This window comes from Rattus rattus, chromosome 7 (genome assembly GCF_011064425.1).
Source record: "Rattus rattus isolate New Zealand chromosome 7, Rrattus_CSIRO_v1, whole genome shotgun sequence".
Classification (NCBI taxonomy): Eukaryota; Metazoa; Chordata; class Mammalia; order Rodentia; family Muridae; genus Rattus; species Rattus rattus.
Genome location: NC_046160.1, coordinates 97,351,406 through 97,379,177, shown reverse-complemented (window position 1 = coordinate 97,379,177; position 27,772 = coordinate 97,351,406). Strand labels below are relative to the sequence as shown.

The 27,772-nt window shown below is 44.5% G+C and overlaps 1 protein-coding gene across 4 annotated transcripts in view; it reads left to right on the top strand.

Annotated features, from left to right (window-relative positions):
• The window catches only part of Dpf3 (double PHD fingers 3), a 274,033-nt gene that overhangs the window by 212,221 nt on the left and 34,040 nt on the right, over positions 1-27,772 (top strand). For 2 of the 4 annotated variants that reach the window (XM_032908086.1, XM_032908088.1), the window contains exon 8: positions 386-514. In XM_032908086.1, the coding sequence (XP_032763977.1) occupies positions 386-514 (129 nt within the window). Of the gene's footprint in view, positions 1-385; positions 515-3,200; positions 3,809-12,378; positions 13,005-27,772 lie in introns of those variants that run through there. The other 2 variants (XM_032908089.1, XM_032908087.1) reach the window with 2 other exon arrangements.

Below are 27,772 nucleotides of genomic sequence, written 5' to 3'. Positions count from 1 at the left end.
GGACTAACAGAGGTTTTCCTGACTAATCACTAATAACTCATACTATTACTGAGTATATTACTGAGTAGCTTATTTAGACATGGAATTGGAAGGGCAAAAACGTGTCTATAAAATCATTGAACTGGAAAAACTTTCAAAGATGAGATTCTGAAGGACTTGCAGGATGAGTACCATTGGACAAAGAAGGGCCAATGAAACAAAAGCAAATGTTAAATCCTAGCCCAATATCGCCGATATCGCAAATATCCGTAGTCTCCCCAAAGGTCCTAACAAACTCTCCCATTCTAAGCTTTCTGCTTTTCCCCGAAGAGATTCCGCTATACTCCAGTAGACGAACAGGCAACATATAAGACTAAAATTGGATTATTTCTTGTTGTTTCCACAGCCCAGAAAGGACCAGACGGGACAGTCATTCCTAATAACTACTGTGACTTCTGCTTGGGGGGCTCCAACATGAACAAGAAGAGTGGAAGGCCCGAAGAGCTGGTGTCCTGTGCAGACTGTGGACGCTCTGGTGAGTGTGGCCCCTTCCTGCATTGTGTGCTGTAGACCTCTTCTCCCCGGATTGCTTTGCCATCTCTCAGTGGTTGGGGAGAGGAGAGAGTGAGCGGAAAAGTAATGAAGGTGATGACTTCAATGGGAAAGGGATTCTCAGGTTTATTTTCCTGTTTTTCTTCTTTGGGTCTTAAGGACCAAAAACCACTCTCTGGGGCCCAGAGGAAAGGAAAAGGAGAAGGTCTGGCTTTCCCATGAGGTGGACATATGTGCACTTGCAATTCAAAGTAAGGTAGAATAGAGATACGAGGAGACACCAGGCAACATGCTCTCTTGTACTAGTTGATGGACATGCTAAAAAAAATGGTGTTTGTTCTGTGGAAATACTTGGGACAACCCCCAGAGTATGGAAACAGAAGAATCAAGGAAGCAGACAACACATCCTGAGCTCTGGGGCTTCTATCTACCAGCACAACCCTACTACCACCATTGGCTGCTCATGCCATATGTCCATGTAGAACAGTACAGAGCTACGGTCATGTCAAGGAGTCATGAGGGCGAGCATCCTTGGGAGCAACCTGCCGTTGGCCTTGCCTACTCTTTTCATCTTTAGTCTATCCAAAGACTAAAGTATCAAAGAGAGATGTCTTGTTCCTTCATTATTAGAATGAGTTAGAGTCTTGGCTGCAAATTGGATTTCAGTTGTAGATAAATCATTATTTTTGCTTATTTTATTTATCATGATTGGTTGGTGCTTTAAACACCCACCCCCATTTTTTTCCTACGTCGTAATTAGACCAAAGCACAAGGCAGGGAACTTATTGCAGATACTGTCTTCTGTTTCACCAGCTGCTTGCTGCTGACACTTTGGTTGGCTGGTTGGGGCTAGCTTGGGAGGTCATCTCATCTTAAACCTTTTGATCCAGTGTTATTTTGAGCCCCAGTCCCAAGAGGAGGACTGAGGTGACCTCATCTTAGTTTTCTGCAGTGACTCAGTTCGGCCTGGTGTGGTCTTAAGTCTTCCCTTTAGCTCTTATGTGTTTTGAAGCTAAGGTTGTTTAGGGCTCTAGACAGCCTTGAGTGGTAAACCAATAACTAGAAATGGACTTAGTGTCAATTGCCTAAGACCCTTTACATTTAATTCTCAAGGACCCTGTCAGGGAGTCCCTTTTGTGCAATTCTGTCAATTCATTTATGGTCCAAATGGGATATGTAACAGTGACCTTTTACTTGGAAGATGTAACCCTGTGATAGACGGCTCTAGTTTTTAGATTTTTAAAAAGAAAATTAAACAAACGAACTTGCACCTGGTACTATTTATTTGCTATAAGATCAGGCAATCAAACAACATCAATTTTATCAGAAGCAAGGCCACTTAGCCAAGCAGAGTCTTGTGGGTTGCTGTAGGCCTTGGTGGGTTAGAAGGCAGCTTTAAGGGTCTCATTTAAGCTGCTGGCATTTTCCCCTTTTCTTTCCAAAACAGCTGATGTACTTTAATTGATCCACGGACATCAGGAGTAGGATGTTATTTTTTTTTTCTTTCTACACGAAGCCTCTCTTCTCACAACCTTTGCTCAGCATTTCTTTCCTCGATTCTGTCTGCTCCACGCTTCATGTGTCATTTTACAGCATAAAATATCCTCACTGTAATCACTGGGAATTAATCTGGAGGGTCATAATTCAACACCAACTCTAGTGTTCCTGGAAGAGTTAAGACATTTAATATAGGTGCGTTAGCCCATGGGGTGAGCTGCTGAGACAGATGGGTGGATACATCTTTGGGGCCTCCCCAAGGTCCTTCCAAAGAATAGTATGAATTGAAAGAGCAGATTTCCCTGCCTCAGTTTACCCATTGCCTCTGTGTCCTGAGAGAAGGTGTCTTGTCTGACCCTTGCGTGGAAGGGACCATCACTATGGTATTGAGTGAAAAGAATAGGTCTCAGAACACTGTATTCATTAAGTTTAGGGTTTTTAAAGCCCATTGTCACCTTTCAGTGTGCCTTGAGTTCATGTGGACAGGGTGCACCCTCTGGAGTAGCTAAGACATGGACTTGTGTAGTGGTCATGGTGTGTGAGATTGCAGACATTTCTTCCAGGGTTAAAGGAAGCAGGAAGTTCTTCTGAACTACCACTAGGCAATCCAGCTGCTCTTTGCTTTTGGTACAAATGAACTACATGGTGTCAGGGGGGCAACGGAAAGAGCTGTCAAAGAATGGGATTAGAAGCGGGTAAAAATAAAAATAAAATGGACGGAGGCTTAAGCACTTTGAATGGGTTATCTGACAGTAATACCTTGGTAAAGCTGACTGTCAAAGTGACGGACGAACGTTGTTCAAAGAAACGCCAACCGAAACTACAAAGAAATGCCAGCCAGGCTTAAAAACCGCCAAACCAAAGCATTGTGTGGGGCAGGGCTGAGTGAGCGTGTGCCTCTGTCCGAGGGGACCTAAGGAGATGTTGTGCGTGTATCTGGACACATGTGTCATGGTAGGGAGGAGACCTTTTCTGGGAAGTGGGGTCTTCCTGGAAATGGGTGCTCTGTCCTAACTCGCTGTCATCAGACGATGTACCCGGTGAGTCCCTTTTGGTCTAACGCTGGCTTATTATCTGGCTGTTAGGAATAACCCTGCAGTGACATAATGAGAATATTAATGGTGCTGTCTGTTGCTTAACCCGTGTGCTGATATATTCATCATACATGTCAGCTCATTTGGGAGGAGAAGGCAGGAAGGAGAAGGAGGCAGCGGCCGCAGCACGGACCACGGAGGACTTATTCGGTTCCACGTCAGAAAGTGACACCTCAACTTTCTACGGCTTTGATGAGGACGATTTGGAAGAGCCTCGCTCCTGTCGAGGACGCCGCAGTGGCCGGGGTTCACCCACAGCAGATAAAAAGAGCAGCTGCTGAGCGCATGGGACAGACTGTCTGGCCAATTAGCCTCCCCGCCCCTGACTCTTGTCATTGTCTAGTTCTGATATATATTTTTAAATGAAAGACGACTTGGGCATTTCCCTTTATCCTTGCTTTTATCTTCTGCCTTCCATGTGTCCCTCCCCCTCCTAGCATCCTTCTATTTTGGGTACCACAGAAGCACAAACTACTGAGAACCAGGGAAGAGCAGGATGAGAGTCCTCTGGGGAGCAATGGCATCATGGCGGGCTCTTATCCCTAGAAGTAGGAAAAATTAAGTGGATTTTCTTTCACCGGGGGAGGGCATCTTTTTGACATGAGCAGTTGATTTTCTGTTTTCAAGAGAAGAGGAACGCGAGGTTTGAAAACAAAGAACAAATAATGTTAACAATATTTATTTATAAATAACTATTATTAGACGAGAGAGAGAGAGAGAGAGAGAGAGAGAGAAAGAGAGAGGAGAGAAAGAGAGAGGAGAGAAAGAGAGAGGAGAGAGGAGGAGAGAGAGAGAATGGCCACTGTGTGTGTTGTGTGTGTGTTGTGTGCGTGTGTATGTGTGTATTGTGTGTGTGTGTCTGTGTGTTGTGTGTGTGTGTTGTGTGCCTGTGGTGTGTGTGTGTGTGTGTGTGTGTGTGTATGTGTGTGTGTGTGTCTGTAGAATTTCTTCAATGGGAGTTGGTGACTCCACAGAGCAGACCCCTCCCCATGTCTCTTCCATGACCTTTCCATCTTCCTGCTTGTGCGAAAATGGCAACCATCCCAGAGAAGCTGGGGCCACTTACATCTGGCCTCCCTCCAGTGCTGGCCCTGAGCAGCAGTGGTCGCTCCCCTCGACCCCTCTCCTCTCTCCTTGTTGCTGGGTTTCCCTCACTTTCCTCCTGGCAAAGATCAGCTTCCACAGAATGGAATGTCAGCCAATCACAGGCTCAGCTCTGACAGAGCAACTGAGGCCGGCGCTCCTGGAAGGAAGAGTGGCACTGCACAGTGCATCTCCCTCCCCTCGCCCCGTGTAAGAACATGTAGCCGCCCACTGGACGATGGCGTCTTCCATATTTCTTCTACTTTTTATAGTGCCTGCCAGGCACTTTGTTTTATCTTTCCAATAGCATTTCCTGAAATAAACCAAAGCAACACTTGGTCCGAGGCCTCAGGGATAGAGAAGACTGTCCGTCCATTGACAGTCCCTGAGAACAGAACAGCTGCGAGGCCCTGCTTAAACAGGTACGTCCTGGCTGGATTGTCTCACAACGAGTGCAAAACCATCATAGTTTTTTTTCTCCTTTCCCCCCTTTTGTTTATTTCCTTCCTTTGGTTCTTCTAAGCTTGCTCTTTTGTGTTTCTGGGTTCTGCCTTTGTGGTGCTGGGGTGGTGAATGGAGAGTCTGCCCTGTTGTGCATGTTGGGCCTCAGTGCTGGGCTGATAATAGCTTGGGGGTAGGGGAAGGGCTCTATAGCGAATGGTTAAGCTTTCTGGCTTCTGGCTTCTGGCTTCTGGCTTTTGGCTTTAACTGCAAGAGAAAGTGGCTGGGGAAATGCTTGGCTGCCTTTTCCCTTGGTTAAATGTGGAAGTGAAGTCTGTCTGCTTGGGTAGGAACGAAGGCATAGAACAGTTTACTGCATGAGTACGGCGGTATTTTGGGCTCTGAGGACCTGTTTCACAGCCAAGGGACCTAGTCTAAATTAAAGATCTCTGGGCCAGCAAGATGGCTTATTGGACAAGGGTGCTTGCAGCTAAGCCTGATAGCCTGAATTTGATCTGTGGTATCCAATATGGTGGAGGGAAAGTACTGACTCTTGTAAGTTGTCCTCTCTTGTCCATGTGTACATCATGGCTTGTGTGTCCACATACAAACACATGGGAGCATTCGTGAGCATGCCACATATACACACAGAGAGTAAACCAAGCAACCCATCAAACAAACAATAACCACATGAAAGACCTCTGATTAAGCCCAACACTCAACTGGACTGTTTTGAAGATTCTGAATTCCCACAGAGTATGGCCAGGGCATTGTGCTTCCATGAGCACACATTGCAAGGTCCTTCTGGTCACCTAGACATCTGATTGCTTATAAGTATCAGAGGAGACTGGCTTCTACAGTCCAAATTTTGCAGGTCTCCCTGAATTAGACCACTCATAAATTTAACAAGCTAACTCGGCAAATGTAAATGCATGCAGACAGCTCTACAAATGAAACCTTTTGAGTTTTCCTAGTAGCCCAAGATAGAGGAACGTCTCCTCTTCTGTTTCAGATGGAATATACTTATTTGAATGTTTGATCTCAGTTTTGTGAGGTTGAAAATGATACTGCCACCCACTTTAGGGATCTTCTGCCGAATCTATATGTGCTCTTCTTCCTAAGGAATGGAGCCTAGACCTCCCATGTTGTACTGTTTCCGCATGCGCACATGCAGCGACTCCAGTAGGGTTCTGCCCTTTTGCCACTTTCACCTCTGTACTTGGTTGTCCTTTGATTCAGATATTGGGTTCATAGCCTTATGGCTTCCACTGATGAAATGTGATCTTCCAGGTCAATAAAAAATATATTCAGTCTGCACAACCATTTGAAGTCTTGTCTAGTTGTTCATGATCTTATCAGTGACAATTTGACTTTGAACTTGGGATGTTTTAAAACATATATATATATATATATATATATATATATAGTCTAGTTTATGCTTCTAATAAAGAGTCAATAGTTTAGAACCATCTAACAAGGCTAACCCCACCCCAGGGCAGTATCTGATTGATACTTCACTAGTTTAGCTTGCCTTTCAGTTTCTCTTGTTAGGCATAGTAGCTGTCATTCTCCACCCACCCAGCAGATGTGGAACAGTGGTGCCCCCTCACATTGTTTGAGCATCACGACTCATTTCCGTACAGCACCAGCATCCATAAACAGCTCAGAATTGATACTCCTTAAGGAAAACTCAAGGAACTGGATGGAACCTGGAAGATGACCAGATTCCCATCTTTCAAGTGAACCTGGAGAGTTCACTCACTTGAGTGAGTGGAACAGATGTTGGTTTCAGGGTGGTGGGACATGTCTTAAAGCAGAGGGATGGTACTTTGGAGAGAAGGCATAGGAGGCAGCAGCAAAGGAGGGAGCAACTGGCTGTCCTGGATCCTGCAAAACTCAATGGTGTTGAAGTTAGGTCTTTATGCCCCTGCTCCAGAGAACAGAGTCAACATGGGTGCTGGGCTCTGTCTTTAGTGCTTTCTTTAGAATAGTTCATTTGACTTCTATTCCGAGATAAATGCTTGCATGACCCCAGGTTTAGGTGAAGAGGCAGAGACCTAGAAATGAGGTTGAACGCATCTAAGGTCCCACACATAGTAAGCAACCAGGTTTTGATACCTAGCAGCCTAATTCTAGAACCCACTGCTGGTCCTTTGTTCTGTCTCTCGAATTGGCCAGAGTTAAGGAACAGATTTCATTCAGTTCCCATTGAAATAAAGGGTCCCATAATGAATGTGTCTTTAAAAGCCATCCTCTTAAGCAATTTCATCCACCTTCAAGTAAATAACTATTTCCCATTGAAGAGAATTCTAGGGGTTGGGGATTTAGCTCAGTGGTAGAGCGCTTGCCTAGGAAGCGCAAGGCCCTGGGTTCGGTCCCCAGCTCCGGGAAAAAAAAAAAGAAGAGAATTCTAATTCTGATCAAGGTTTGTACAGAATATTGTAGGTAACTCATCTTCTATGTAAGCTAACTTTTAGACAGACTCTGGCTTCCTCACAGTGGCATAAAGTCTTTCCTTGTGACCTCACATAGGAGTTATATGAGGTACTAGAAGGTTTTGGTTAAGAATCACTATGAACATTTTAGAATAAAAAGAAACTCACAATCACCTACGGAATGACATGCCCACAATACCACAATACTTCAGAAATGTCCCCTGGTTTTTCTCCCCTGGTTTTTCTCAGTACCAGCCCCAGCATGGGGGAAGCCAAGGTACAGAACTTTGTGCCAATTTAAATCCTCTTGGGGGGAAATCAAGGCTGGAAAGGTAACTGGTCTAATAGGTTGACTATCTGATGTTTGTTCCAACCCCAATCTAAGGTGTCATTTTCCGTTCCGAAGACTGAGGGGATCAGAGAGTAAGCTCACTACAGCGCCGGGAATGAGGAATATGCATTTAATTTTTAAAGGTACTTTAAAGTCAGCAATCCAATTTACTGCTGGTATTTTAGAGAGAGGGATTTAATAAAAAATAGGATAGTCATATCAATAGCATCCGTTTAAGTCTTCCCACTTGCTTTGTGTCTCTCTATGCACCTGATGGGTTGGAGCTTGATATTGCCTCTATACAGCACTTGTGGGAACAAGAGACCATCATGATGTGGGGACAGAACTAAAGGCTGTTTGGAGGTTCTTACTTCATGGTGGAATAAAATTAATTAATTTTTATCCAATATGCCCCCTGTTATAGCTGGTGAATATAATCTTGAACATGTACTTAAACTTTGAGCAGACTCACGCATCGGGACTTTTTCCATGGGCGATTTTGCTTGACCTTTGAAAGGGAAGTTGCGTATGTTGTGGGTTTTCTGAGTGAGGCCCATTGAGGCCCATTTGGTCGTGTGAGTAGAAACCTAAAGCAGACATGAAAGACTTCTAAGTTCTGGATTCAACTCCCCACGTGAGTTTCTTGATGTGAGCGCTGTTTTAGTTTCTTTATACCCCAGATGTGAATGTTTCTTCTTATTTTAATACATGACCAACACTACTGATTATCACTCTGGAAAAACACGTTGTGAGTGGAGATAGATGTCAAGCATCTCTGTTTTACTGGTGAGGAAACTTGGGGTTTGGTTAGCTTACCAAAATTTCAAGGTCAATAAGTTCTCGGTGGCTGGGTCTACTCATTTTCAGTCGTCTTAAATTCAATCTATAGTGACTTACTTGCAGGTCATATGTTTGAAGATATCTTGAATGGAATTAGTAAAAGGCTTCCTATCTTCACTGGGGTTGAAAAGAGTATTCAGTATAAAATAAACATAAAACAACAAAACCAATCTATTAGGCTAGTGGTTCTCAGCCTGAGGGTCATGACCCCTTTAGGAGTCATATCAAATATGCCTCATATCAGATATTCACATTATGGTTCATAACAGTAGCAAAATGACAATTATGAAATAGCAATGAAATAATTTCATGGTTTGGGAGGGGTCACCACAACATTAGGAACTGTATTAAAGGGACTCAGCATTAGGACGGTTAAGAACCACTGCATTAGATAATCATGTTGAGAAACAGCAGCACCCAGATTCCCATGAACTTTCTGAAAGGACTAAGTCTGGGCTTCCTGTGTGGTGGAGGTTTGGCTGGTGGAGGTTTGGTGGAGTGGTGAGGTATCATGGAGTGAGACTCCATTTTTATTGTGTGCTCGAGAGTCTGTGAGATTACAATCCTGAATGGCATGACACTGGTGTGCTTAATAAGAATGATTTCTGACCATTTATTAAAAACCAATAAAGGAAAAACCATTAGGCTTGATTGATTTCCAAAATAACTAAATTGATGGAAGTTCTCCTCTGGAGGTGATTTGTTAGCTGGGGAGATAGCTCGGACGTCTTAAGTTCCCCAAATTGATCCAAACAAACAAACAAACAAACAAACAAACAAACAAACACACAAAACACACCACACCAGGATACTTGTAACCCTGGTACTGGGGTAGGAGTGGGTGCAGAGAGAGAGTCAGAAAGTTGACTATGTATCCTAGTGTAGTCAGTTGCAGGCTAGTCTCAAATAAATCAGTAGTCACTGCCTCAGGAAGGACTCCTGAGGTTGTCCTGTGACTTGTACATGCACATGCAAATGCACATGTGCACACTTGCATTCCCCACCCCCACATCCACACAAAAGAAGTCACTAGCTAAAAAACAAACAACAAAACAAAACAAAAACCAAAACATTCAAAACTTGAGTAGGTTCAAAATATCTCAGTACTGGCATTCAACCAGTGACTAACAAAAGTCTAATTTCACACTTAGCAAAAACTTCTAAGATACTAAATTTAAAAATCCCATATACCCTTTACTCAGATATTCCAAATAGCCACAGTATAGCAACCAAAATCAGAAATTCATTTTGGGACAATATTGCAAGCTTTGGACATGATCCAAATTCTGCCTATTAACTTGGTGATGTCATTTTTCTGACCCAGGATCTCACATGGCAGCTAGTTGGCCCGTCCTTCTGAAGTTCTTTAGCCTGGACTTATGAATCCAGTGTCTGCCTTGGGTTTTCAATTTCTTGATGTAGAGTGTTGGCTGGTCATTTCATAGCCATTCCCTTTAGGTTTCTGTGCTATTTTCTAATGATATGAATGGGGCTGTGCATTTTTGGTTAAGCATGTTAGATAAAAGAGGTTGCTTCCTTCCCAGTGTGTTGTCAAGGCCCCCGTGATTGACTTAGCTCTTTGCTGGTGAGAAAGATATTGGGCCTGTCAGCTGATGTTTCTAGCTAGTAAGTTCTTAGGTCTTGGAGGATAGTGCTTGTATACATTATGCCTTTCTTCATTTGGTGACTAGGAACTGAGTAACGTGCAGTGCAGTATAAAGTGAATGCTCAGCCCTGTAGAGCTAAGGTGCAGTTAAACTGGGACTAATGGATTTATTGGCCAGTGGAATTACTTGTAATCTAGCTGTGGAGACTAAGACCAGCTATTCACCAACACTCAATATGTAAGGGATGTCATACGGTGGTATGTGATATCTTACCAGGGCCCACAGTAGTCAGGGAGATTGTCTTAGAGCAAGCCATCCAGATCAGTATGCTCCAGAGAGACTGCTGTTCTTTAGCTGCAGGTTTGCTGTCAAAGAGAATGGGGGTAGAGCTGAATCAAAAGCAAAGCTGGGAACCACAACTCAATCTGCACAAAATAGCAAAACTAGCATGAAAGAATGTTTAAGTGTTGTGCTGTAATGTTCTTCTTACCAGTAGTCTTTCTCTTCCAATGATGGTGTGCTCCTGAGGGCAAGGGTGGCATCATTCCTGTCTGTTGATAATATCCAATACCAATGTAACATCGTTATTTATTGAAATAAAGTAAGAAGTTAGCAATGCTTCTGAGCTAATTAATGGAAATACTCTAAAATCTTGTTCTGTACACATTAGGTGCTGGACTAATATTTCTGATGGAACAGTGGAGAAGCTGTCACTGGAAGCAACATCCATTGGTCCAAGCAGAGAGAGAAGATGAGAGCTGAAGGACAGTGCAGTGGTAGAGAGGGATAAAGGAGAAAAAATGAGGATGTGGTAGAAGAAGGTGGTAGAGAGCTGTCAGTGTGGGGAAAGATGAGAAGCCGAGCTTTAATGGAAGGGGTCAGCAGGAGACCAAGAATAGCGAGGCATTTTCTACAGTCTGTAGTTGACTTAGGCAAAGTAAATGGGAGAAAAACGTATGTCAAGAGTGCAAACTCAAAAACTTACAATCAATTTTTTAGGTGGGTTAAATGGAGCAAAAGTGTGTGTGTGTGTGTGGTGTTAGTAGATGGATGGAAGGTAGAAATTTGTAAAACTGACAAAGTGGTAGGAGCCATCTGTCTACAAGGGGAAGAGTTTTGGAGGAGGAATAGAAAGACTTTCAGGGGATAGAATTATGGCCAATATCCAATGAGCAAACAAGTGGCAGGTGACCTGGGAAAAGCCAGAAGGAAGGTCACTCTGGCTTATATTTCTATGGGAAGGGTTGGAGTCACATGGCACTAGCTGAATTGAAGAACAAGAAAGAATAGCTAGTCAAGGAAGAGCAAGTCAGCAGCACACAGAAACAAGGCCGTGTTAAGTGGGATCAAGCGTACTGGAGGGGCAGGGACTGATGCGCAGGGAAGATTTGATGGGCCTGGGGTGTGGACTTTTTTCAGACTTCCTTTGAAAACAAAGATGGACATCCAGTGTTGGTTTTGGAAATTTGTTTCTTAATGGCCTGTGCACCAGGCCAGGGAGTGATGTCTTGGGTTGACCAGAAGGAGCATCATGGTAGATGGTAGAATTGGAGATTAGAGGAGGTGATGTTTGGCTTTAAACTTTATTCTTTCCGCCTTGGTCATTTTCCATTTCGGCTCCTTCTGACTTTCTCCTTCCTTCCATTCAGAGCCCAGAGCCATGTGGGCTCTTTCTATTGGGTTCCATCTCTGTTCTCATAAAGGGCTTGTGAGAGGAAGTGCAAGCGCTTGCTGCTGTTGTCTGATCCTCATATTGACTGACTATCTTACACTAAACACTAAAGGTAACTTTGTAGGCCCCGTTTCAGCTGGAAGCAGAACCTATACCTGGTTGGCGTCTCTCCCACCTGTTTTAAGGTGACACCAGTATCCAGAGCTGGCCCATGGCGTCACTGGGCTAGTAGAATGAGTGCACTTTGTGGTTTGGTTTCTCTTTGAGTAATTCTGACATGCTTCATTATTTGGCCAGGGTTGGAGTGTGTGTGTGTGTGTGTGTGTGTGTGTGTGTGTGTGTGTGTGTGTGTGTGTGTGTGTAAGTGAAGTTATGCTCTTTTGGCCATGGGCCAGATGGGACAGCAGCTGGGGTTATCTGTGGCTGTTTGTATCTCATTTCCACATAGGTGACTGGAAGACATGATTTCATAAGGGTCTTCTGGAATATTTTAACTTTGCAAAGACTTGGTTTGTTTGGTTGCCAAGTAGAAATCTTTGTTCTGTTTTCCTTTGTGTATACCCAGCTTTATCTCTGTATTCTCCCTCTCCTGGGCCATTCAGTGGTTACCCTGCCCTTGTTGCCAGCTGGTTTCACATGGCTGATGTCCGAGGCACCAGAGAGCGAAGCCTAGTTTTCATTGCCCAAAGCTGTGGCTTCCTTAGCTCCATCCTTAATTAGTGGTTTTCTTTTGTTTTCAATTCATTCCATTTTCACCCCCCACCCTCATCCTTGATTTTGATTTTTCTTTCTCAGGTAGCTGTCCATGCTGCTGGTTTTTTATCTCTCGTTGCCTTTCCCTCTACAGTCCACTCTGTGAGCCAGGAACTGCGCATCCTTCAAGCAAGCCATTCTTGAAGAAGGTGAAGAGAATCCAGACGATGAGCCTCTCCTCTTCCACCTCCTCCTCCTCCTCTCTCGCCCAGCCCTTCCTGAGCGAGGATCTCAACTAATGCTGCAGTCGGCAGGGATTGGATGGAAAAGCCTCCAGCGTCTCTCAGCTCAGCTCAGCTCAGCTCAGCTCAAAGTTTTGGAAATAGCTCAAGTTTGTGCAATAAGAAGATTTTAATTTTATATTTTTCCCTTTTAAACCTCTTCATTACCTTTGCTTGGGATGCCTGTGAGAAAGTACCCAGCGCAGTGTGGAAATTGCTCTGCAATACAAACAACACCACAAACTGACAAAGACAAAAAGAGCGAACTATTTTATTTATTTCAATATTTAAAAGAGAGAAGGTGCTGCCATTGCACCGTCTTTTGGTTAAAATGCCATCTACGTCAGAGGTTAAAAAAAAATGTTGTGAAGACCTGAACAAGAGTGCTTACTGTAACATAAAGGCGTCATGGTGACGCCGAGGAAAAGTACCCCACATTTTTAATAAGAAAATAAAGATCAACTCTGCTCTCTCAGGCTTGTGAGAAAGCATTCGTGTATGTGCTTTAGGTATTTTTTTGTCTTTTTTTTTTTTTTCAAATTTCTGCGAGTTGGATGTGGTAAGTGAGGAGTGGTCAGTTCTTCCAAAGTCCTCTGGAAAGTATTGTTGACATTAAATAATTATGTGTTAGGATCTGACTGAAATAAATTAGCCTCAAACTAGCAGTGTGTCCCCCTCCCAACTGCCCCTCACCTCAGATGAACCCCATTGATCTGAATGTAAAACTATGGCTTGTCTATCTTGTCTCATGAGGCCTGACTCAGGAAGGAATGCTACCCATTGACTGAGGGAATTGCTGCAAAGTTCAACAGCTCCAAACAGAAATGATTTTGTGTAGAGTAATTCAGTGAACGAACAAACAACTATAACAACAGTCAGGAGTAATCAGTGGCGGAGGGGGCATGGCTCAGTTAGCTGACAGCTCCTCGACTTGGCCAGGAGAGCGGTGGGGAGCAGATTTCAAAGGTCTGAGAGGCTAGAGTTGCTCCAGAGAGTAAGGAAGGTGAGCATTCTGTGTGTGTCCTTTATGGCTGTTAGGGCCGATGAAATGGAATTCGGCATCGTATGTTTGACCTAGCCCAGGAGGTCTGCTGACTGTCTGGGCTACTGGGTTCTACCTCTTGGCTTCTACTTAGCTTGTCTTTTACTGTCCAGAGCAGAGTCATGGATGGCATAGATAGGACTTAAGGCTGCAAAGTCCCGTCAGCCAAAGTCCTTGAGCCACAGTATTATTAAAATGTCTCAGCCTGAGAATAAAGCTCACCTGCCATTGAAAGGGAAGGGTAGACAGGCAGACTTTCCATTAGACCCGTCAGGTTTCCCACTCGAGAGAAGGGGGATGTCACCAAGAGTGTCTTACTATCATTTTCTGATAGAAAATGTCCCTTGTCAAAAATGTTAATTATAATAATAATCTGTTCTCCAACCCACAGTCACAAGTTATGATATATGTAGAATTGTGATAAAGCTTTGCGACGATGTAGGGTTTGTGTGACGTTTGTGTAAGTTTCTTCTAAATAAAAGACTGTTTCTGATGGCCTTAGAACATCTGTAAGATTTGCTTGTCAACCTCATCCTGCATAAGTGACTTACAACATGTGTGGAAAGAACTCCTGCAAAGACTCAGCTCCCTTGCACGCCCAGGATTTGTTTTATTTAGAAGTGCATTCTGGGACAGCAGTTGCCACTGGCTTGAATGCCAGGAAGGGGCATCAGAAGTGAGTGGTACCTGGTGTATTCTCAGCTCAGAGTCACTGTCACCCATCCTTCCATCATCAACCCCATTTACCATCCTTCCATGGTCAAAACAGAATTATCAAAATCCTGGTTATGTGCAAAGCATAGCACGCCTGTTCCATGTTGCTATTGTGCTGCTGCCGAAGTTCTGCACAGCTATGAGAGATTGAGCTTATGCTTGGAAAAAGATTCGAGGCTGCCATTTTTTTTTATTGCCTGAAAGCTACTGTTGGGTTAGGCTCCCCACGTTGACAGCTGTGCAAGCTCTAAGGTGGACCCATTTGGGTAGAGTTTTCCTGAAGGTTCAGATGGATGCTACGAAGGGTCATCTAGGTTATCCGTGAGGTCGGCTGTTTCCCTCTGAGCAGTGGACCTGTTCCCATGGGGGCCAGGTGGAGGTGGAGTGTGACATTTCAGAGCTGTTGCCATTGAGTTTTATCTTTCTTAGAATGAAGGTCACATGCAGCTTCCATTTTAAACTTAACATTTTCTAGGTACTAAAAAGGAGGTTGTTTCCCACTCCTAATATTTTGTGGTCCTTAACATCCCTATCTCCCCCTTTGAATTTTGTATTTTATTTTTGTATGTATGAGTACGTGTGTGTGTGTGTGTGTGTGTGTGTGTGTGTGTGTGTGTGTGTGTGTGTGTGGTTGGTGTTGATGTTGTATGTTTTCCTTTATCATCTCCACCTGATTTTTTGAGACTTGATCTCCCACTGAGCCCAAGTCCTGACACTGTGAACACTAGGGATCCAATTGTCTTTGTCCCTCTCCCTACCAGCACTAGGATTACAGATGCGTTGCTGTCCCTTCTGACTTCTCATGTGCATGCTGGGATCTGAACTCAGGTTCTTATGCTTGCCTGGCAAAACTCAACTGAGCCATCTTCCTGGCCCTGCCCTCATACATTGTGATAAAATATTTAAAAGGTAAAGCTCACTACTTTAACCACTGAGTGTATAGTTCTGTGGTAAAAGTATCTTCATGTCATTGAGGACAGTCTAGAACTGTTTCATCTCCAGCTGAAACACTCCCTTTAAGCATCAACTTTTCTCCTTCCCAGCCCCTGGTCACAGGGATAACCTGTGTGGTGTCATCATTCTGTTCCGTTTCCCTGTGAATCTGACTACCTCATATATCTTGAATAAATGGGCTCATGCAATTTCGTTCTTTGTCAAATATTCGTCCTTTGACTTATTTCATTTTGCACATTATCTTCCAGGATAGTCTATGCTAAGGCATGTGCTGACATTTCCCTCATTGGGGGATTGAATGTGTGTATAAAGCACATGTTGTTTATCTATTCATCTGTCCATCAACACTTGGAGTATGAAGCAGATATCACACATTCATTACATACCCCCATTATCTGGAGGATTTAGAACAGTAGAACCTAGTTCTAGGTTACTCTGGGAATTAAATATCTTTTCTAGAAAGAAGTGGTTGAAAGGGAAATCTTCCTTCTGGTTAGCATTCTAGAAAAGGGTGTCTTTCTTTATGACTAAGACTTTCTCTATGGGTGTCTTTCTTTATGACTAAGACTTCGCTGTCATGGTGATGCTTACTAGGATAAAGAGTTATCATAGGGTTGTAATATCAGTGTAAATGACCAGGGTTAAAAGAGACTCAGGGTATTCAGGTGCCCTCAGTCGCAGGTCTCGAAGGCAGTGGCTGTCATTTTCAAGCATCTGGTGGTGAGTGGTTGGCCAGGAATGCTTTGTGTTTGTAGATGTTCACAGACAAGAGGGAGGAGCAAGGTGTATATCTAAGCCTGAGGATGAGAAACAGAAGAGGAAATCACTTTTTCCACTTGCGAACTTATTAGTCACTATGGAGGATTAGCACCTGGGGTGAAGTTCAAGCACACCACTTACTATAATGGGTTAGAGGAAGATGGGTGCAGAACAGGTATCCAGCGAGGCAAACAGGCAAGGTGTTCAGCCTCAGGTCACGGGGACAAGAAGAGTGTGTAGTGCCAGAGAGCAGCTCAGTTTGCATGGGGCAGCTGCTTCTTTGCTCAAAGGATGCTGGATGAAGAACTGTCCAGGCTTCTCAGATTTTCTAGCTGTGCATGTATGTGTGGTGGGGGTGTGAACACGTGCATGTGTTTGTGCATGTTTGTGAGCATGTGTGTATGAATATTTGTGTCTATGGGGGTATGCCTGTTTGTGTGTGTGTAGGTGTGTAGTGTTTGTGTTGGGGGAGATGGTAGAATGTGTGAGTGTGTGTTATGCATGCATGTGTGTGTGTGAAGGTATGGTATTCATGCTTGTGTGTATATGTATGTAAGGTACGTGTGTGTTGGGTAGTGTGAGTGTGTGTATGTGGGGGGGTATGCCTGCTTTTGTGTGTGTGTGTGTGTGTGTGTGTGTGTGTGTGTGAATGAGGTATGTGTGTGTGGTTGTATGTGTTAGTGTGTGTGTCTGTGTTATGTGTGTAGGACAGAGGTTAAAGTTTTGTGTCTTCCTTAATAGTTTCTCCACTTCATGTTTTAAGACAAGATCCCTCACTGAATCCGGAGCTCACTGGCTGCCCAGAAAGCCCTGGGGATCCTCCTGTCTCTCCGTCTTCAGCACTGGGATTACAGGTGTGTGCCACTATGTCCAGCTTTTAGATACTCGTGTTTGCACAGCAAGCTCTTTACCAACTGGGTCACCTGCTCAGCTGTCGTCCAGCTTTTCAAGAGAAGTAAAACATTAACATTTTGGTGAAACCTCTCCATTTAAATAAGACGTTTGGGAGTAGTAGAAGGAAATCAGGTACTGAAGATCCTCTTGGTGTGGACTAAACCAAGCATGACTACGTACAGGACATACTTGGAATGCATCTTGATGGCTTTGGACTTAGAGGTCTGGATAAGGTTGAAGTTGAGGTGGGAATGCCTTGCTCAGAATCCTTGAGAAGAGTAGACCCTCATGTTGACTCAGGGATGTAGGTGGCGTCTCCTGGCTTACAGGGGTTGTATGATAGGAAAGGGCACTTGGGTGGTCTCTGGATAGAGCTTTGTCATCCATCGGTCAGCACATCAGAGATTTGGGGTATGTTTCTAGCAGAAAACACGTTGCCATTTAGTCCCTTTTTTTTTCTGCATGTCCAAGAAAGAGCCTGTCTATGAAACTCTGGGTAAGGTTGTGTAGTTTACAGATGTTTTCATTTTGCATTATTATCGCTGACCAGCAGGTTGCCCATCATGCCACATCCCTTCTAAGAACTCCATGTGATCAGAACCTAATTTGGGTTTTAGCCCCAAACCAGCAAAAATCTCACCCCTATTTCCTGTATGCGGTGTGTGTGTGTGTGTGTGTGTGTGTGTGTGTGTGTGTGTGTAGCTTTATCTATAGATACAGATTCTTCCAGAATCTTTGTTCTTTAATTCTTTGTCTCTTAACTACTTTAGCTTTTATGTGCCTCTGTTATAGAAGGTGCTTGTAAGAGGGTTGGATGGACTCTTGAATTTGCAAACACTGCTTGCTTGGATCAGCGATGTCTCATTTGGTCTTGCTGGGGTAGAGGTGATTCTGAACAGGCTTTTCATTTCCTGTTTATAATGGACACTCACGAGCTTTTTCCGTAAAGGCCTAGATTATAAATAACTCAGGTTTTGTAAGTCAGGCATCTATTGGAGCTGCCCTTCTCTGGGGTTGTACACAATGTGTACATGAATGGGCGTGGTTCTGCTTCAGAAAAGACTCTGCAAAAATGGACAGTCTGTCCATGGGGCGAGGTTTTGATGGTCCTTGACTCAGAGAATAGCATGCGTTTAATTGGGGGTGGTGATGCTAACAGTTGGCTCTTCTTTTAAGCCTTAGGATCAAGAGAAAAGTTTCATGTCACCAGTGGAAGGGTAGAGGGGCGTTTAACCATTCATAATAGAAACATTAAAGGCCTCACTATGAAAGGTTTTCAGAGGCAAAAGGTCCCACCACTGGTTCTTCAAAAGCTTCCAGTGATGAGCCCAAGCCACAACAGAGTGTGTTTACTGAAGAGTCTAGGAATAACCAAATCCTACCTGACAGTAACTCCCAGAGAACAGGCTGATAAATCCCCTCATTCCTAGCAGCTTCTGTTGTTTTTAAGCATGAAAATGAGTAGGTCCTGTGTCGACGTGAACATTGGTACTTGAGTTTTGTCTCTAGGAGATAAATGATAAGCACAAAAGGTGGGGAGTTGCTGAAGGTAAAGAGCTGGGCTGTTGCTGGAGTGCTTTGATGACTTGGTTATGGCTTCCGAATGCGGTTACCTATGAGATGTTGAAGTTACTGAGATACATTTCTTCCCAAGATCTCAAATTCTTGTGGTTTTATTCAGGATCATAACACATCCCACAACGTTTTATTTTATCTCTTCGTAAGAAATTATTTCCCCATACTTGTTAGCGGAGACAATTCCTAACATGAGGCTTCCTACTGAAAGGAAATTGTCCTACTAGTTGAAGACAGGGATGATCCTGAAAGAGGAGACTGGGAGGTGGGATGTCAGGAGGCAGCTGTCATGCTAAAAATTACTGAAGAGATTTTTTTTTTGCCATGGTTAGGAGATGCTCAATTAAATGTCTTAAGAGAATTGGGTACCCTTTCAGAACCCAGGGTGCCTTTTAGTGAGACTTATTGTTGGGTTTCGAGTTTCCTGAAAGAAGGAGGTGGTTGGAACTGGTGTGTTTTCATGCCTTCTCTTGTTTCAAGCTTCACCCTGTGTTTGCATCACTTGGAAGTGAGTTTTCAGGATAGACTAGGGGGATGGAGATTATTTAAAGTCAGCAAATCCTGTGCTTTATATTTTACATATATAATGGTATATAATGGTTATTGTATGAGGAGCACACTTGTCTTGGTTAACTGATCTTCCCTACACCAGAATAGGAAATAATTTTTGAGCGTCATCGACAATGGTTAGCAATGGTTTATCACTGACCCAATCGATTCAATTATGTTGGCTGTGTTGCTTTTGTTACTATGTTTTAATGGTGGGGAGAAAAGACGGAGTCTTACTGAATGTTCCAGGCTTCAATTTATTAATCCTCCTGAAACATCCTCCTGAGTGCTGGCATGTTACTTTTATTGTAATGTTGGAGATTGAACTTAAAGTCTTAGGGGTGTTAGGCAAGAGTTCTACCACTGAACCCCAAATGCCGGGGTTAGAAGAGTGTGCCACTCTGCCTGGTTTGACTGTGTTGTTATTAGCCACCATTTGCCAAGGTTAGTTGTACACGGGATAGACCCGGATGGTCCTATTAGAACCCTATCCAATGGGTACTGTGTTACCTGAGTGCATGATAGAAGGCTAGGCTGGGAAAGATGTGTAAGTGCTGAGAAGTAATTCTTAGGCTATATTAATATTGCTATCAGCAGTGATAAGACCATGTTCAGATGAAATAAAAAGACTGAAAGAAATCAAAAAGTGCAGGAAAGATTATTAGCAGTGTGTTGTAAGAGCAAGTAAGCCCTTTAAGGAGATGTTTAGTGTTAGGGATTGTCTAACTTGGAAAGAAGCATTAGTCACTTAATAACTTCAGCGTGTCATTGAGAAAAGGGACACTGACCATTTACTATTTCCTGTGAGGACAGGAGAAGTGACTTGGGTGATTGAGAGCAAATAGACAAACTCTTTGACACTGAGAACAACTTTAGTCTTTGGAGGCTAAGGTAGACTCACTAGTAGTCAAGAACCAACATCTTTTCCCTGTGCGGAGTTAGGGGAATGGGACAGGTAACCTCCTGAGGTCTAACTCTGCAACACATGGGGTTAACATTAAAGGAGCCAGCGCCCACTTAGCACCAGCGATGGGAGAAACATGGGCAAGACTGGTTCCAAGAATGTGTCTTAGCGTCAAGAAAACTCTACTTCTGCGCATGCTCTGTTTGCACTGAAGCAATGTCACTCATTGGGTGATACAAGACGCCAGCTGGAATGTGACTACTGTGGGAAGAGACAATTTCCTCCAGAGAAATGCCACAGATGTGAAGAAGTCAGTCAGGCCAAGAGGCCACCACTGTGGAGCGCTTCATTGTGAGCTACCAGTTCTCAACTCCAAGGATTCCACAGCCTCCAGCATCTCCCATGTGAGTGAATTACGTGCTTGCTAATAGGGCATCCCCATTCCATCCAGCCGGGATGGAGTGATGTCACTGACATTCACAGCTGTCTCCTAGCTTCTCCCCAGCTGGTCAGGCAGAAGGGTCCCAGTAGAAGACAATGTTTTATAAACAAAAAATTCTACTTGGGAGGAAAGTGGTTAGCCTCCTTTCTGGAGCACCTAAGTCATTGGGGAAAGAAGTTCTGCGCACACTGTTTTCGATGTGCTTGTTTTAAAGAAGCGACCATTGTGCTGTGTTCTGTGCGTGAAGGGAGCTTTCTGTGGACTGCGACTCTACCAAAGGAGCATCTGCTGAGGGAGCAAGTGAGACACCACCATGAGGCTAGTGCTGCCACATCTGCTTGGCCGGGTTATGGATTTGGACATACTGGTGGTTTGTAATCTTGAACACTTCTTTGGGTAAAATGGTCTGTTTTACCTTCCTGAATATCAACCCTATGTCCATGATGGGAAAATAAATCAGTATGTTCAGACCACCGCTACTTTCTGTAATAATCCTTTTTGCTTTTTGCTACAGATCAATCGTTCAATAACTGATTGAATGCCTTCTGTGTTGCAATATGGTGTGAGGTTCTGAAGGGCATAAAGAGAAGCAAAGAGGGATGATTTCCATGGGCTCATGGGAGTGGCTGGCTTTAGGCTTTTCATACATAGATGGTTGCTAGTTAGGGCCCTAATGGTTTAGGTTACCAATTCCACTCTATAGGGATGGGATCTGACACTCGAGGGGGTCGACGTGATAAAAGTACTAGAGATCGCTGGTAAGGTCTGAGTTTTCTAGTCAAATTTCTTTCTTTTTCTTTCTTTTTTAAGAATATGTATTGCTGAAACACAAGCCTTTTTTTCTTTGCCTTTTATGGCTTTAAAGTATGGTTCTCCAGTGTGCCATGTCAGACATCTTTTGTTTTTGTGGAGGAGAGACAGGTGGTTAACATATTATTTAAGACAAGGCTATGCATAATTAAATGCCAAGTTGCTGCAAACTGCAGATGTTAGGCAGGCTCAGCAAGGAGAGACACCAGTGATGGCTGATGTGGGGACAAGACTTCAGAGAAGGATGGATGGAGTTGATGTGGACAGAGAGAAGACAGGCCACTGAAAGCAACAGCGGGCGGTAGATGGGCAGAAGCTCAGAGATGTGAGCAGGCATGGGGGTTTGGAACCAGACCAGAGAGGAACATGACCAGAAGAGAAGGCAGGTCGTGGATATCCTGTCAGCATTGACATCAAGAGGAGGTGTGATCCACAATAAAAGAATTAGGAATAGCAGGAAGTAGGGCCCCCTCATGAGCTTGTAAGGATTTGTGTGATGGATTTAAGTGTAGCTGAGCTGTGAGTGCCAAGAAAGTTTGGTTCATCCATTCTCCCCATCCCACAGTGTCTGTCTTGTGATGAATGGTAGCTTCTTAGTCCTCACGGGCAAAGCAGCAATCATATTCCTTCTAGATGGCTTGAAAGACTCTTAGTGTCTCCGGCCTGTGTGATGTCTAACTGGTCCAGTGTGCATCTTTCTGAGTGCTGCCCCTGAAGCTTGGTAATTCCATGGCCATTTCCTGCCAAGGGTTGTTCTTTCATCACTTGCTGGTTTGACATGCACTTGGGAGGAGCAGCGTGGTATATCTGGGGAGGTCCCACTGGTCACTTGGTCCCAGAGATCCTATTTCAACTTGAGATCTAAACCTATGATTATTCTGGTCAAATTGGAACTAAATGTACTTAATCCTTTAGGATGATAGGTCAGTCACTAAGGGTAAAGTGAAGAAGAGAAAGAAGAGGGGGAAATGGCCGGGATGCTAGCCATGCCCATTGTTGGGTGTAGAAATGTCTTGAGGCTTCATTATCTAGATAATTTGATTTGCCTCTTATCGGGAACGAGAAGTTGAGCTTGTAACCTCTAACCTTTAAAACTAGATCTATTTCATTTTATTTTTAAAGACTTATTCACTTATGTATAAAAGTTCTCTATTTGCAGGTATACCTGCATAACAGAAGAGCCTTAGATCCCATTACAGACACTTGTGGGACACTATGGGGGCACTGGGAATTGAACTCAGGACCTCTGGAAGAGCAGCCAGTGCTCTTAACTGCTGAGCCATCTCTCCAGCCCCTTATTTCATTTTATTTATGTGTGTCAGTGAATGGGTATGTGCATCTGAATACAAGTGACCGTGAGACCTGTCAGATCCCACGGAGCTGAAGTTCTAGGTGGTTGTGAGATACCCGACATGGGTGCTAAAAACCAAACCCAGGTCCTCTGCCAGGGTAGCACAAACTCACGCTTGCCCCATCCCATGAGTCCTCCAATTCTAACACTTGTCTGTCCCTCTCCTCTGTATTTTATTTCACTGATGGCTTCCTTCCCTCCTAGGTTCTGAAGCTGAGAGAGGTGCAGCCATGTGTTAGAAGTGTGGATTGAGAAGGCAAAGAATGTGGGGCCACTTCTCCACAGTAGCCCAAAAGGAGCTGGTACTTTCTGCCATGCTAAACCATCACCATTTCACTCTCAATGTAATATTCCTAGAAGCCCTGTTGGAAGCCACTGTCCCACTTAGCAGATGAATGAATAGATTCTTAGAAGGCACTTAGAAGGGCCGAAGCCATGTGGCTATGTTGGACTGGTCCAGACCCCATGTGTCTTCTCTGTTGTTTGCATTAGTCCACTCGCCGTTACACGTTACTTAGCCAGAATGTGCAATGACTATTGTCTTGGTGTCTGCATGGATAACAGGAGCAGAGCACTGGACTCAAAGAATGCAGCATGCAGCTACAATATAAGAGCAGCCACCTTCCCTCTAACGAAAGGCATAATTGTAACAGCCTCTAGATTGCACCCTCTTCCTTCTTGCCTTTCTGCCCTTACAAAGGACCCGAGTTTGGTTCTCAGTACCCATGTGGGACACCTCACAACCCCATATAACTCCAGCTCCGTGGGATCTGACAGGCCCGTTTGCAGCCTGTAGACTCAGTGTAGACCTCATTAAACCCTTGCGCATTCCCTCTTTCCTTCGCCTGCCTTCAGACTGCTGCCCATGTTGATCTGTTACAGCCTGCATTCCTCCCGGCAGGCAATGTCCTGTGTCTGTTCTGTGCACTTGGCTGCTAAAACCACCTCAGGTCCTGCCTACCTCTGATGGCTGTGTCAAGTGCATTGCAAAAGGTCCAAGGGGTGACTGCAGTCTGCTGAGGTTAGAAGTTGCCTTTAAAGAAAAGCATCTCTGCTTATTAGTTAAGAGAGGGAGCGAGAGCCCTTCTTCCCCTCTCCCCCATGAATTCCAAGAAACTGCAGATCACTGTTCTCCCTGTTCCCCTAGCCCTTCTGCTCTAGCTGCTGTGATAATCACAGCTCATTTCTGCCGCATGCCTCATTTAGGGGAAGAACATCCAAGGGCTCCCCAGATAGAAAGAGGAACATTAATGAAGGATGGCCATTGAGTGCGCCTACCAATACCCATGAGACCCAGGACAGCTACGCTCTCTATGTTCCTTGAAAGCCCTTTTTAGACAGTTGTTCCGACTCCTCCAGGCTCACTGGGAACCAAGCTTCCCTTGGCCTTGCCTCCGATGGTGCTTGCCCTTTAGTCTAAGGTAGAGAAAGGATCCAGGCTCACTGTGCACCAACCACACCCATGTCACCCTAATCTCTACCCTCGCTGTCTTCTTTAATGATCCTCTCAGGTAAGAGGTGGTCCAACTTTACAGCAAAGGAACTGAGATTGAGAACAATAATTTGTCCAAGGTAAGGCAAGTATTCAAATATTGTTTTTTCTGGGCTTTTTGCTATTGTTCTGAGACTGGTATTTTCATGGGCCTTCTCCCCGTGAGCCAAGGTCCCTGAGCTTCTGTTGATTCTCTAGATATTTCACCCACCTCCATTTGTAGATTGTTACTCTTCCTTTAGTCCAACAGGACTCCTGTTGGCCTCTGGGAGAATCCTTCATCCTGTTGACCGTTGATTGGCTACTGAGCCCTGGGGCTTACGCCAGTATTTAAGTGAACCTTGGTTACTTAGCGAAGCGAATTGCTCAGTTTCAAAGAGCAAGCTTCCCTCTTGACCAGGCTTCCTGAGCTGGGCAACTCTGCAGACCCATGATCCCTCTCACTCACAGGCAGGATGCTTTGTCTGTCCCCAATTTTGTTGCCTCTCATTACCTCATTTTGGGTCACAGCCATCATTTGGCTAGCGACTTCAAGTGCAGTCACTCTCCATCCTTGTAATTAATGGATCCAATGTGGCATTAGTCGGCAGCTGACTTTTGAGAACCCTAGGGTACTGTTTTGGTGAGAACGTGATGTTAAAAAGATTATGATCTTTAATACATTCAATTCTTACCTTGCTTCCAGTAACCAAAAGATGAGTAAAGTCCTTTGGAGGTATTCCTTCTAGAAAGTTCTTCCTCTTGGGAGGCAGGGAAATAGAGAACTGGCTGCAGAGCAGACAATACCCAGGACCAATTTGGCTCTGGCTCTCCTCTCTGTGTTCATCCTTCCGGAAGGCAGGGCCAGGGAGGGGACAGTCATCTGGCTAAGATCCCAAGGGCTCTTTATTTGTTGTGGTGGCATGTGGAAGGGGCAGCCCTTGCAGCAGAATGCCAAGATTCCAGATCCCTGCTCACCCCATCCTTGGTCACCCAGGACCACATTGTATAAAGACTTAGCAGAGCTGGTTAGAGCATAGCCTTGCTTTCACTATGCCCCATGACCAGCCGCAGGCTGCTTAACCTTTGGAGACCACTTTCCTCCTGCATCTAAAGAAGAGACTGGACTCAATGCTCATCAGAGTCTGCCTGTGCGCTGACAGTGTGTGGGTTAGCTAGAGCATTGGGACTATGTGCTCCTGCCCCAAATCTTGTTCGCATTTTAAGTAGAGGATGGTTTATTTTAAAGATACTTGTAGAGTCTTCACTACTAGACATCGCTGGACTGGTGGGGGTCTGGAAGGATAACGATGTTTTATATCCTTCTCCCCCACAACACTACTTATTCATGTCTTTAAGGCAGAGGGTTCTCTGTCTTTGTCTACCTAGATTTGTAACTCCCTCTGACCTGACTACTCCCAGTTCTGTCTCTGTCTTGCCCAGAGAGGGCAGGTGGTAAGCTGGTCTGGCTAGAATCAGGGTCTCTGTGTGCAGAGGAGGGAGACTGAGGTCTACACCCCTGCAGGATCACGTTGGTCTTTCCCACTATTGGCTTTAGAGAAGTCAAGCCTCATCATCTGCAGACTGGACCCATTCCAGACAAGGCCATGTTAGCTACAAGGACTGCTCTGCCCTTGGCTCTTGGGTGCAGGCAAGAGTCCCTAGTGCTGAACTGACAAAGGAGGAAATGGAAACCTAGGAGAGCCATTGTCAGATCTTCATGTTTCTGGGCACAGCTCCTCACCTTTAGTTCCATGAGGGAAGAAATTGGCCATATCCTCGACCTGGTTCTGCCTAGGGAATTATGGGAAGGCCTTTAATCTGCAAGCTAGCTTAGCTGTGAGAGAGCCAGGAATGGGTCTCCCTCTTCCCACATTTGTACTTTGTAGCTTCATGTTTTCCACAAGGACAGCCTGGAGTGTGGACAGAGAGAGTGGAGTATGATAGGGAACCAGGATTTCAATGAATAATTCCTCTGGCTTGGGAGGTGACCAGAATGGTCAGAAGCCCATGTCCTCTGAGAGCCGCTCATCATATCTTGTCAGAGGAAGGGACATTGCAATGGCCTGTGTCTTGTGACTGAGGGCTGTATGACTCTTCCCCACATGGATGTTAGAATAAGATGTCTTGCACTTGCCTCTGCCAGTTCCTACTTAGGTCACCTTAAAAAAATTTTTTTTAATGTTCTGGGCTTCAGCTTCTTCATCAATAAACCTTAGTCATAGATTGTTTAAAGGTTAAATGGAGAAGTGTGTGAGAAGTGCTAAGCACACAGGGAGCATCTCATTAAATTAGCATTAATAATGCTAATTCCCCTCCTGGGATGCGTTAGAGATGGAGTGAGTTTTGGTATCTTTTAAAGAATTTGATTAACAAGACCTAGTCTTAACAAACTAAATAATAATGAGAATGAGAGGAAATGGGGTTGGCAGTGTAGCTCAGTTGGTAGAGTGCTTGCCTAGCATATGCGAAGCCCTGGGCTTGCATACGGGAGGCCCTAGCATTGCAAACGCTAGGTGCAGTGTGTATACTTGTAATCCCAGCTGAGGATCAGAAGTTCAAAGTCATCCTCAGCGATGGAGAGTGAGTTTGAGGTCAGCCTGGGCTACATGACACCCTGTCTCCAAAGGACAACAACACAACAACAACAAACAGAGGAAAATGTAAAAATTCTTGTTTCCTGAGTGAGCAGGTGGCACCAGCTCTTTTCCTCTCTGCCCTGTTTACTCCTTGCTCTTCTCCACTTTCATTATGGTAGTTCAGCAATTCTCAACCTTCCAACTGCTGTGACCCTTTAATATAGTCTCTTGAGTTGTGGTGACCCCAACCGTACAGCTATTTTCATGGCTACTTCATAACTGTAATTTTACTACTGTTATGAATCATAATGTGAATTCTGATATGCAAGATATCTGATAATGTGACGCCTGTGAAAGGGTCGTCCACCTCCAAACGGGTTGTGACCCGCAGGTTGAGAACCACTATTCTAGTCCCACCAACAATGGAGGAGTGTTCCTCTTTCTCCACATCCTCACCAGCATCTGCTATCACCTGAGTTTTTGATCTTAGCCATTCTGACTGGTGTGAGGTGGAATCTCAGGGTGGTTTTGATTTGCAGAGAACCACTATTCTGTAGCCTCCTATTACTTGTTTGCTTTACTTACTCGTGATTGAAAGTAGAACTTGGTTTGTAAAGCTTGTTCCATGTGCCTTATTATCTGTTCGCTCTGTGTTCTACCTTCAGGAGTTCAAATCCTCCAACCAAGGGTTCCCCTCCTGACTGGCAGGGTCTCCATTGCTCCTTGAGATAAGGATTCCCCAAACTCCTTTCCCACCTTGGATTGTTCCTACTTTCAGTCCTTTGGGCTCCCAACTTCCATTGCAAATGGATCAATGAATGATGCAGTGTGGTTCATGATGCAGGAAGAGGTTCAGAAGTCAAAGGTGTGTGGATGCTGTTTAGGGGAAATGAAACTGATCCAGTCAGAAGAGTTAGGAGTCAGGTGAGGAGAAAGACCCAGTTAGGTAGACAGAGAAGAGGCTTCTGGGAACCTGGGGAGGTGGAAGGAAAACTGGACTGTGGAGAAGCAAAGAAACTCTGCACTCACAGGGGAGGGGTCATTTTAGAAGACGGAAACATTTACAGCTTGTATGCTCATAAGAGAGAGGCTACAAAAAGGATCATAGTGAGAGCCTTCTAGGCTGAGAAGTTGGGCTCCATGGTTGGTGGGGGCTTTGGGTAACATTCCTGACTATATAAGAGAGTATTGTCAGGCAATATAAGAAAGAGTGTAGATGTAGG